Genomic DNA, 12,370 nt, shown 5'->3' on the forward strand with positions numbered 1-12,370 from the left:
GAACTGCCTTGGAATGTAAAAGCATGTAAAAACTTCCAATCTTCCACTCAGTGGCAGCAATTTATAGGTAAATTAGTTTGAGGGGTTTAATTTTGAACTGACCTCTGATACCTCTAATGAGTGTGGTACCTGTTTCACATTAGAATGGAGCAGGTAATAAAAAAAAAAGTCTAATAAACACAGATTAAGGAAGATGCAGGATTAACAATTTTTCTTTTTTGTTGTTTTTGAGGGGCAGGGAGAAGGGAAGGTGGGGATGGGTGGGTTTTGGGTTTTTGGTGTTGGGGTTTTTTGTTTGTTTTGGGTGGTGGTGGTGGTTTTGGGGCTTTTTAAACTCACAGTTCTTTCTGAAAATTCCAAAGTTCACTGGTTGTTGTTTTTTTTCTGGAGATTAGTACTAATTTTTCCAGTCTGGGTGCAGATTAAATACTAATTTTTGACACCATATTAATTTTTCTAGCAGATGGATTTATTAATTTCAGTTATTCTTTTTAAAACAGATAATCTTGACAGTTCTGAAGATTGGCTAATAAATGTGACTATGACTATTCGCCCATCCACAGACACTGGTGTTATGTTTGCCTTGGTTTCTAATGAAACAGTGCCTCTTGCTTTGTCCATAGTGGACTCTAACTCCTCTGACTCACAGGTGATCTTACAATTATCATAGCAGCTGATACACTTATAAGTCACATCTCTTGTTTTTGTCTCACTTAACTTACTACTCCATTTTTGAAAAAAATCAAACTAAAACCAGCTACTTACACTTCCTTACAGTGGAGCTGGTAGGCTGAGTTAGTATTTTGGTAAGCATTTAGATCGTATAATGATGTACAGAAAACGTATTACTATTAATGATTGCTACAGCAGTGACTAAGCTCTCTTATGTCAAGTACTATCCATTACATCACATCTTCTTAACATTCCATTCCAAACGCAAAAAGCAGAAAGGGGAATATGACAGAAGCAGATCAATGATACTACAGTAATGGCATCATGTCAGTATCAATTTATAAGCAGATCTTTTTGTCCTTAGGTTTCCCTTTACATCTGTTTACAACAGGCATCCCAAGATAAAGTGTGATTATACACCATGGTTAATCCATAAGGACCGATAGTGAACACTTGGTTACCTTTGAAACTGTACTCCTTTTGCCCTAAGAGAGACAGGATTTCGCCTCAGAACCATAGCCAGAAATGTTTTACAGAGAACGTTGTCACTAAGAAATCGCAGAATATACATGAATGGCATTCATCAAAGGTTATGCTTATACATCCATGTTGTTAACTTTTCCAACTTAAGGTTCCAGTTTGTCAAATGTGGCTCTAACGTTTCCTTTTCTTCTACTTCCACATACAAAATGCATCAGAACTAAGTATAATTGTGTGTTAAAGTTATACGTGACATTCTTTGTGACCTACCATTCTTCCATTTAGAAAATCATTGTGACAATCGGAAACATCACTGTTGCGCATCTGGAATCAAAGAAGTTATGTACACCCAGAAGAGTGCTGGTTGGGCTTCTAGTAACCAGACAGCAACTTGAACTGTCTGTTGATTCACACACAGACAGAAGCAATTCAGAGCAACTGTCGATCCTGCATCAAGCAATGATGGCAAATGTTGTTACCTACTTGGGCGGCCTGCCAGGTAAATTCTGTTCCTCCTCATTAATTTGATTATTTGTACAAGACTGATTATATTCAGCCTTACCAAAGCTATAAAACGACTACACCTGTACAAAAGGAAACAGGGTCCGTGTCCTGTCCCCCCGTCCCGCCCACCAAGTAGTTCTTGTTTCATCCTGTCTATTCAGCTTTCGAGGGAGGCTGCTTTTCAAAAGTAGCGTTATTAGGCCTATTAGAAAGGAGTCTCTCGAGGTCTGAATTTGGAAAATACCTTGTATTTTGAGCTGGGGTGGAATGAGCATTGCATATTTCTGAAATGCCACCAGCTGGCACAATTTAGGAACTGCATCAAGCATGTAAGAAAAAGGAGCATTCACAAGTAAATTGTCAGAAGTGCAGAAGTCAGGAGTATGGTTTCAGCAGTTAAAGTCTGGGCAGCAGATGACTGGCAATCTTTATGAAACAGAAAATGTGTTGAAACAACAAATATTTTGTTTAAAGCAAGCTGCAAGTGTATCTCCAGTCTTAAGACTTGTACAAACGTTGTTTTGTACAGAAAGTGTACACATGCTTATCTGTAAAATAGTTTGACTTCAGGGTGAATCATGAAGAAAAATGGCATTGCCACAGAGGAGGCATTTTCAAAGCCTAAGATCCTCAAACTTGAAAACTGGGAAAGACACCGTGGTTATGACATTACTACTGGCAGAGTTACTACTGTATCCTCTCTTAAACAAAGTTATTTTAGGGAGAATAAGTTACAATTCCTAAGGAAATTTTGAGAGGTAGAACAACATAGTCTTGAACTGACACCCATCTTATATGTAGGCTGCAGTGTCATAGCGCTGCCCCAGATACAGGCAGCCATTATCTGCAGTGTTTCTTCTGCAGGAGAAAAGGGTGCACAGGAGTAGAAAGAGGAGAGGAACTGTGTATCCATTGGAGATTATCTCTTTAGGCTTTTCTTCCAAGGTAGCATGCACAGGGGAAGCTGGAATTATGGTTCCACCCTCCAGACTTGCTTGTTAGAATAGAAGGAAGGTTTAGGGCAGCACTGCAGGTACCATGGTCTCTGTCTGCAGTGATGGGTTCCTCCGTACCCAGGCCCATATGTTGGAATTGACTTGTTCTCTACAAGTCTTCATACACTGGTAATAGAGGATGTAACAAGATTTAGGTGCCAAATATGACAATTTGTACTCTAATTTTGTTTTTGAATGGATATGCAATATCTTGGGAACCAGATAACCGGGTGAGTTCAGTTTAAATTGAACATGTAGAATGAGAAGAATGCTCTAATGGTGCAGGACCATCACATATTGCAATAGGTAAGCATCAGTGTTTTTGTGATACCTCCTCACTTTTAAAAGAGGTGAAGTCAGTATTCACTTAGTAGAGGCAAGCCAGTAGGTTAACTGAGCCATAGTAACTTAACTAAGTTTCTGGTCATTTCTTAGACCTCTTCATCTTTGTGATATTTAATGATCCTTTCTAGTACCTTGCCAGCCACAGAGTAATTGGCATCGTAAGAGCTAAGACCTTGGCTTCAGTCATTTATCCCAAATAGATAAGAAGCTAGTTACTTGCTGCTTCTTAAAAATAAGTGTAAACTCTCCGCTTTAAGAGGTATCTTCAACGTGCAAATTAACAAAAAACCCTCTGTATGCATAAACAGTTTCTACTTAGAGGTCTGAAAAAAAAGCAAGAACCTCCCCCACGTTATCCAAAGCAGCCTTTTCCACAACAGCCTGTAAACAAAGAGAAAAAGTAATACAGGAAAAGTACTTTCTGTCCCTGTGTACAGCCAGTTTGGCTACACTGATTCATTTACACACTCTAACCCACCCCTGAAAAGCCTCTGGGTTTACTGATAGTGTAAAAAGGTAGGCAAGGATCCCCACACTTAGCTACAGCACACAGAACTTTACAGTTAAAAGGGACTTAACAAAATACGCATTTCGTGAAGACCAGAAGTCTTTGATACACATTTCTGCAAACTAGTAACAGCGTTGGGAGTATGCCTTTATTAATTGATACAGCACAACCAGTGCCAGCTAAATGAGCCTTGCACAGTTCTGTGGCAGCAGTGTGATCATCACTGGAGTAAAAAGAGCAGAATCTACAGGACTGTGCAGTACCTCAGCTTACAGCAAAATACAGTTACAAGGAAGCAATGTTTCTCGTTCCCCAGACAATCAGCTCTGTCTTCTAGGAGGGATAGGGTGATTAACATCTGGGGGAGGAGATGATGCTCTTGAGATCAGCTTCTAGACATCCTCATTCTAGTTGCTGAAGGTGCTTGGATCACCTTATGTCTACTTTGTAAGAATCCAGTTGTCCCCTAAGACCTCAGAGCAATGCCTGATTTTGTGCTTAATACATTGCTTCCTGGAAGCATATGCATGATCTGATTTTGCTGTAACCCAAACAATACCTCAATGAGCAACAGATAAAGTGAGTCTTTTACGGAGAAATTCACTTCGAAGAAGCAGTAAAATGTGTGGAGTTCCCAGGGGTCCCTATCTGAGAACTTGCAGGTTTGAATCCAGAGTAGCTTTCTGGCAAAAGCAAGATGGTTCTTTCTGTGACCTCTAAACCATAAACATCTGTTTGTAGGTCAGGACAAGAACAGTGGGCTCTAGGAAACAAACTATTGATTCACTCTTGTTAATACAGGAAACACTACCATCAAAAACATTCACAGAGTTCGATTTCTAGATGGGAATAGACTTCTAATGCATATTTCAAATTTTACTGACCTTTCAGTGTAGTTGACTTGATCTCAATCTTAAAAAAGAGGGAGAAGAACTTAAATGTTTCCTGCCAAATTTGTTCTTTCCTCCCACCGCTGACTAATGGATGGGGAATGAAGTATTCCCCATGTTTTTGCTAATCTGAAAAATACGTAAGAATTTGCATGCCTTGGCCTAATAAGTTGAATGTGTTTCTGTGCAGATGTTCCTCTGGGTGCTACGTTAGTAACCGCGTTTTATAATGGCTGCATGGAGGTGAAGGTCAACAACAGGCAGCTGGATCTGGATGAAGCCATTTCGAAACACAACGACATTAGATCTCACTCGTGCCCACTGATTATGCAGTAACCATCCAACTCTTAATTTAACTTCTTTTCTTTCAGATATAATTTGTGTAATTAGTCTCATGCCATAATGAAGCCTGTATTATTTTATTCAAGGTGTGCCAGGAAAATAATCAACAGCATGGTTTTCCTCCCTCTTATATAGAAGGGGGCAGGGGGGGAGGAAATCCCCTCTTTTTGGCTGTGAGAAGACACTCAAGATCAAAAGTCTATAAAATGTTCTTTTATTAATATCAGTGATAAATCTTAAAGCTAGATTTACCTTCCATGTTCATACTATGCCCTAGATATAGTTTGGAGACAAAGTTCAGGAAGTTCTTTTTAGAACCAATTTTACTTCTTATTTTTCATATGTCACCACAAAGTTACAAGTTGCAAATTTTTGTAATGTATTTGAATCTAAACAAAACTAGTCTCATGAAACTCATGAGGTTTTCCAAGCATAGAACAGAATGAAAAAATCTCTACAGGTTTTGTAATACAGTTTTTTGTAAAGGAAAAAATACCCCAAAATCCAGACCCCAAGCTTTATGTGACTATGTTTACAAGTTATATCAATATTGGTAAAGGAACTTCAAAACTGAAATGTTTTGTAAGTAGCTCAGGTTTTTTAGGTAGCTCTCGTTATACTGTACTGGCTTAAGTTCTCTCTTAGGAACCCAGCTTTATACTTTTAACAGAGTTCTGGATCAGGTCAGGTAATCTACTTTCAAAGTGGGTTAAAATAGAACCCAGGGAATCCTGGAAAACAGAGGAGACGGCTTGGGAGAAGGAGCTCTGATCTTCATCACAGGACATCAAACTGGAAGTTGCTAAGTAAAGCTGAGAAGCTGCAGCAAACATTTCTTCCACTTATGACAGATCTAGCACCCCTCAATGTGAGCACCCTCCAACTGTCCATCGTATCCCTTTTATGTAGGGCAGCCTTGCATTTACAGAGCCCTTGTGAGCCCTGTTGTGGTTGTGTTTCTGACGTACTTGAAAGCCTAAATTTTGCTAGTAACATCAGAATGTAAAGCCATATTCTGCTCAGCCAGGTAGTTAGAAAAGTATTGTTTTCCTCAGGTGTGCTCATTTCAAGCACATCTAATATTTCTTTAGCATCCTTTGAGTGTTCTTTCCCCTTCCAACCTCATTTTCACACTAGAAGCCTCCCTGTGCAGCTCACCTAGTGGTTTTGTTAACCCCAAACCAAATAAATAGCAAGAGAATTGCTGTAAGCAATGAATATATACTCTCATGCATCCATCAGAGAGACATTTATCTGCCAGGATTCTTGACCTGAGGTTTGCTTTCTTTGCTTGAGACATTGAAGTGGAAATGTATATACAGAAGGATGGATTGTGACAATATTAATTTTGAAGGACTGTTTTTCTTCAGAGAGATTCCCAGTGACATTAATGAGGTTTCTTTCATTGTTGAGGACTATCATTAGTACATCAGTATGGCAGAATCTGAGCCCATCTTTCAAAATTATTGCTTTGTCTGAGGTTATTGTTAACTTCACTTCCCACTTGCGTGATGTGATACAGGATTTGCTCTGACTTTCACACCAGCCAGCCCCAGTACAGCCTCCGAATCTGCCCAGCACTGCCTCACAGGTAGCTGCTTAGCAGCAGGAATACCGTAGGACTGACACCAGGGACTAATTGCCCGTGACTACTACACGTTCACTTTTCTACATGGCACATAAAAAAAAAAAAAAACAAACCACAACTTTCATTTCCTCAGACTCCTTGGAAGGGAAATAACTGCAGGAAAGCATCCCGCCTGCTCTCCTCCCACCACAACACACACATTCTTCAGTTGGGCCTAAGTTGAAGAATAACTTGACTGAAATAAGCAGGTTTTGCATGCGAGGTGGAGCTGAATTGGGACTTTTGATATCAAATACATGTCGTCACTTCATTTATAGTATTTCAGCAGCACCCGCTGAATTCTAGAAAGTCCTCGGGTCAGCCTCTGCTTTGTACAACAAACACAAACAATGAGATGAGGAGCATAAAGTAAAGTGTCATCAATACTCTAAATGTTTATATTGGCCTGTGCAAACAGAAGAAAAGGTTTGGTAGGGTTTTTTTAAGATTTTATTTGTTTAAGTGTAATAAATGGTATAGAGATGAAATGAAAGGAAAAAAAAAATAATTTTCTCACACAGACACCATTTCTGGTTTTCATGGAATAGTATTTTAGGGTTTCGTAGTTATAATGAAACCGCTGCATATTTTTTAAAATGTAAAAGTGCCTCCCTATTGTAAGGATTAAATAAAGCATCAATTGTGAATTTCTTTTCATTTTAGGTTGTATTTGCATATCTTTGTTCATTTTCACTGTGCAAGACTTGTTGAAGTGGTCAAATGGCTTACTCAGGGGGTTGTCCTAATCATAATGGGCATCAAAGAAAAGAAGTGGCTCAAATTAATATGCTGTCCAAATAGGTATCCAATATTCTCTAGACAAATTTTTAAGTTTATTTATTCTTTAATATTGCCTAAGGAAATTTAAGCTATGCTTAAAACTACATATGGAAGAAAGGACATCAGTGAGAGTTACCGATTTATATTTTTCCTCTCCTTCATCAGATGTATTTCATTGGTTTTTTTAGTCATCATAATTTCAGCAAGGGCCATTCAGTGCTTATGCAGAACAGCTGGACCTGCTTTGTGCTTTTTCAGCTCCTGTGCACCAAGTGTTACCAATCAGTGTGTCCTAATTTCCTTGAAAGTAAAATCTAGTCTTGGAATTGGTTTTCATTTATACTAGAGCAGCTTCCTGCTTACATGCCTGATCTGAGTTTACTTTACATGCTTTAAAGCCTGCCTGTCTCCTGGTAGATGGAGTGCAGACGCCTTCACTGTTAATACTCCAGATCTTCAAAGAAAGAGAGGCCAAACTCATTTTCACTTATTCTAGTCCTGCTTATCGCTGAACAACGCACCAATGTCAGTCCTTCGATGTCATTAATTGTGTGTACACGCTTAATATTTTGTTGCCTCAGCAACCTTGTTGTATCAAAATAACCACCCCGATTGGGGAGCAATTTCATCTGCCATAAAAAACAGCTATGTACCAAAAAAATTAGATACAAGGAAAACCATAACAGCTAATAGCAAGGGAGTAAGTAAGGCATCACTTTGCGAATATTAAGAAGAAGAAGAAGAAGAAGAAGAAAAAAAAGAACCAAGATGCTGAGACTCTGGTTTTGTCCCACCTTCTTTTCCTGACCACAGTCCTGCAGCAGCAGTTCAGAGCAAAGTGACCTTGGTTCCCGTCATTTTAGGTAGCTTATTGCCCGACACATTGGTGCAAAAGTGCCAGCAAGATGGGGATACTGTTGTACTGAAGATGGGGATGCTGTTGTACTGCTGTTGGAAATCAAAAGGAACAGCAACAAAAAACTCTATCCAAACTACTTACAAAAACCTTCACAATAACAGGGTTTACCATTCATGGTTTTTAAAAAATGCTTCCTAGCCACAAAATGACTGCACCCCCATTGGTGCACTGGGCATATCCTTTCGCTCTAAGGGTACTTGGATTTCAATAGGAATATGTGAATAAACAGCTAAATCATAGGCTGGTTCTGAGTAAGGGAGCTAGTATGTTGCTTACAGGCACTTGAATCAGTTGAGTGGTTGCAAATCAACACAGCTGTATGTAATTCAGGACTTAATTATGTGGGGGTTTTTATTTAAAAAAAAAAAAATATGTGTTTTTGGTTGGTGAGGGTTTTTTTTCCCCCCAAGGAATTTGTAGCATCTCAGCAAATAAGGAATGTGGAAAAAACACAAGTAACAAGAAGCCAGTATCACAAAACACAGGTTTGCAGAGTCAGATTTTCCTCCCTCCACCATCATTCGGGATGAGGAGCATGGGAAGTGCAACAACATATAAAACAACCGCCCCACACCCCCTCATGCAGTTAGGTGTATTTTGGGAAAGTCAAGATACACACAAAAATTCTTGAAATACTGCTGTTGACATAATTAACATTTCCATACACAAACACCAACATGAAAGCATCCTGCGCAGCAATCTGTGCCCCAGGATTTTTGAAGCAGCGCAGTGCTTTGTTTCTGTCTCTTGATTTTGGAAGCACCAAAAAGGCAGAAGTTCTTGCTGAGCGCTTGGGGGAGGGACACACACATATAAAAAACCCCAAAACCATCAGAAACAATAACCGAAAAAACCCTAAACCCTCACTAAAGAACACACACCCCAAAACTCACAAACCAATAATATCCAGTAGGTGTTTTCACCTCCTTTCCATCCTCTTTTGCACCATGCCCCTCCAAATACATAAAAGCCTCTTTCCAAAAAAAAAAACCCAAACAAAAAACCAAAAAACACAAAACAAACCACAACCTTTTTTTGCCTTTTTTTTTTTTAAAAAAAGCTTGCTTTTTAACCTCTCTTGGCAATTTTTACATCATCCAGCATGGCACCGGCTTGCTCAGCAGTTGGAGCTGTATCCCCCCTCTCCCCAAGACGAGGTTTATGAATGCACGTAGTCGAGCAGGCGCGCTGCCATGTGAACCGGAGCTTAAACGAGGGCTTCAGGCTGCCCTTGGGCCACCAGCAGAGTAACTGAAGGCACAAGACTCTGGCCTGCGATGCCAGACCTGCTACGGATCGAGCCTCTTGCTCACCTTTCCTCGTAAGCAAACAAGTCCTCAAAGCACTTCTGAAAATCTTGCTTTGCTTTCACAAGCCTTAACAGCTCCCAGGTAGTGCTTCGTTAGTGCTCACGAAGCAGCTGCGTTTCCCTTCCCTCTCCCCACCCCAGTTACGAGGAAAACAAACCCCAACGCAACAATACCCTCCTCCAAAGTTACAACCCCCCGTATAATCGGGTTTCCTGGAGGCAGGGCCAGAATCAGCCTCGTTCTTCTCTGGTGGGGTCAAACCTCTGCTGGCAGCTGCCTGCAGCTCCCCTGGGGAAGCACGTGCTGACAGCACCGCTGGCGCCCGGCACGAGTAAACCAAAGACATGGTAAGGGCCACAGGACTGGAGAGCAATGCTTCTAGAACTTACTAGTGGTTTTCTTTATGATATCATAAATAAAATATGAGTTTCATGTAAAGCCTTCATTAACAAGATGTAAGCTGCAAGACGCAGGCTAAGTTCTGTGTGAGTTGTTACAAGTTTTGGGTAGCACAGCAGAGACAGGATAAAAATGGCTTTGCTTAAAACAACCCTAAAAAAAGAACAGTTCACGTGTGGAACAGCCAACATTTCTGATCATCATTCAGCAGGAGCTTACCTTTCCAGGAAAGGTTTTTCTCTTCTTCAAGTTCTGGTGTGATTCCCATCAACTAAAACTATTTAACAAAACCCACACGAACAAACAAGAACAAACAAAAATACCCCCCAAACCCCAAAACAAACCAAAAAACCCTCCCACCCACCCATGACTGTCATTAAAGCAAGCCCTACACTTTTCTAGCCTATCACAGAGTGCTTGATCATCGCCACCAGCTGCTCACAGAACCCTGCTAACGCAGCCCGTTGAAAAGCAATCTTCTCCTTTACATCTGGGTGGAAGCCAGCCTTTTGCTTGAAGGGTTGGTTGTTGGGTTGGTGGTTGTTGTTGTTTTCTGTAACAGAAACCTGTTTGCCTGGAACAGGCAAAGCCTATCACCTTGTAATTCACAACTTTCTATCACCACACTGGGCAGCAGACGAACCGCAGTCTGTGTCTCGGTGGAGGTTTGAACACGCTCTCACCTTTTTGGAGGATTCCTAAGTAGTTCATTGGCAGCTTCACAAAATCCTCATCGTGAAGTCATTACTCTGCATTTGCTCTTTTCCACAGATGTGAACCAGGATGACATCAGGATCTGCCCTAAAAGCATCCTTCCAACTGCTGGGGTGGGCCAAGACCCCCAGCCCTTGGGGTGCTCCACCCTCTACGGGAAATGAGATTAGTCAGGGTCAAACAGTCAGGAGAGGACCTCGAGTCCTGCCTTCGCAACCAAAAGCTGCTTTTGTGGGCACTTAGCTTTTCAGGCAAAGATAATTGAACAGCGTTTCCAAACATGCTCCATATTACAAAAAAAATTGTCTCTTTAAATGCACGACAAGTAAGACCAAACATTTCAAGCAAGATGAGCGCAGTTACTGTAGGTCTTCTTTAAGCAAGGCGAGCCTTGCGGTATTATTGTCTGAATTCTTTAAAGTCTTCCCTGTGTAAACAGAAGTCATCTGACAAAAATTAGAGATACAGGCTGAGTTTTTTTCAAATGAGCAGACAGAATGTAATCACAATAATTCGTGGCAAGATGGGTTGGTAAATTCTTTATGTGTCACTGAAAAGCCCAATCATTGATTTAAATGATGTGAATCTTCTCATATTTTGTTCCTGCAGAAAAGAAAATGGGGTTTTACAGCTGTTTTAAAGCAGGTAACTTAAATGGTAACTCCCTTATCTGCTTGTGCTCTGTAGCAACCTTCCTTCTGAACTGGCTTTGGACTTTTATGGAAAGGTGAGGACACCAGGAGCCCCCGGTTCCCCACCCCTGACGCCAGCGGCCACTGATGCATTCAGCAGTTCCTTGCTCCGCTTCAGTGTCAGTGCTGTCATTAGCAGAGGCTGATGAAGCAGAGCTATGACCTATGATCTCAAGGGCTGGAAATGTAGTTTAGCTCATCTGTAAGAAAGTAAGAACAAACTTTGCCAATATTTCTAACGTCTGGCTACTGCCAGAAGCCTGAAGAAACTGTTGCTAACCAAGGATGACAACGATTTAATCAGTCTTCCCTTACACCCTGTTGTAAGTCTTGATATAAAAACCACTCTCCACCCCCCAAAAACAGCCCATCCAGCGAAACTTTAGAAGTGGACATTAGGTCCTCAGGACCACGCGCAATGAGTATTATTAAACACCGCCCTGAAGCACTTTGTGCCTCTGCCCAGAACCAACTGGGTTTTCCTTCATTGTGTGCGCTGTGTTTTCTGCTGCTAATGTTGGCTTTAACTCCTAAATTGCAGAGAGTGTTTGTGTAGGCAGGTGGCAAAACCAAACCTGAAGGAATGATCTCCAGGGGTGCAAAGGGACATTAGGCATCCACCTGCTGTTGGAAGTCGGCCACCCCACTGCCCTTTGTGCCTCCGAAAATCTGTTACACAGTCAGAAGAACCTGCCCTACACACAGTACCTCAAAGGCAAAACTTAACACTGCGCGTTATTCTTTACCAGAGCAGAGATCTGCCTGGATACAAACACGGAGCTTTATGTTTGCAGTCAGAGGAGCAATGCAACAGGTCCAAAGGTTCTCTGACTTCTAGCAAAAATGAATCGCGCTTGTGACAGCACCGCATCGGGAGACAGGTTTTAGCCTGTCCCTGCTAAGTATGATGCATACAGAGAATGAGAAAGCAACTTTTCAGACAACCTAAAAATCTGATGTCTTCCTGCATCTGTTGCAAACTGTACCATAGATAAATTCATAGCATAATACATTTTTAAGTGTTGAGCATAAGCCACGTTGGCCATATAGCCACCAATGCCAAGTTTAAACTCCAGCTAGAAATGTTCTACCCAGACTTCTGGTTCCCGGTGACGAAGGAGGCTGCAATGACACTTTTGCAACTTGCAATTTGCCTTTTGCAGATCGCAGCTGGGTTTAGGTGCCACGGCCCC

At 41.1% G+C, this 12,370-nt stretch overlaps 1 protein-coding gene across 1 annotated transcript in view; it reads left to right on the forward strand.

Annotated features, from left to right (window-relative positions):
- Positions 1-7,020, forward strand: part of PROS1 (protein S) — a 34,778-nt gene extending 27,758 nt beyond the window's left edge. Inside the window, exons 13-15 of the mRNA XM_055701254.1 lie at positions 501-649; positions 1,438-1,651; positions 4,585-7,020. Of these exons, the coding sequence (XP_055557229.1) occupies positions 501-649; positions 1,438-1,651; positions 4,585-4,730 (509 nt within the window). The 3' untranslated portion in view covers positions 4,731-7,020. The remainder of the gene's footprint in view (positions 1-500; positions 650-1,437; positions 1,652-4,584) is intronic.
- Positions 7,021-12,370: the final 5,350 nt, after the last annotated feature.

This window comes from Falco cherrug, chromosome 2 (genome assembly GCF_023634085.1).
Source record: "Falco cherrug isolate bFalChe1 chromosome 2, bFalChe1.pri, whole genome shotgun sequence".
NCBI classification, from domain to species: domain Eukaryota; kingdom Metazoa; phylum Chordata; class Aves; order Falconiformes; family Falconidae; genus Falco; species Falco cherrug.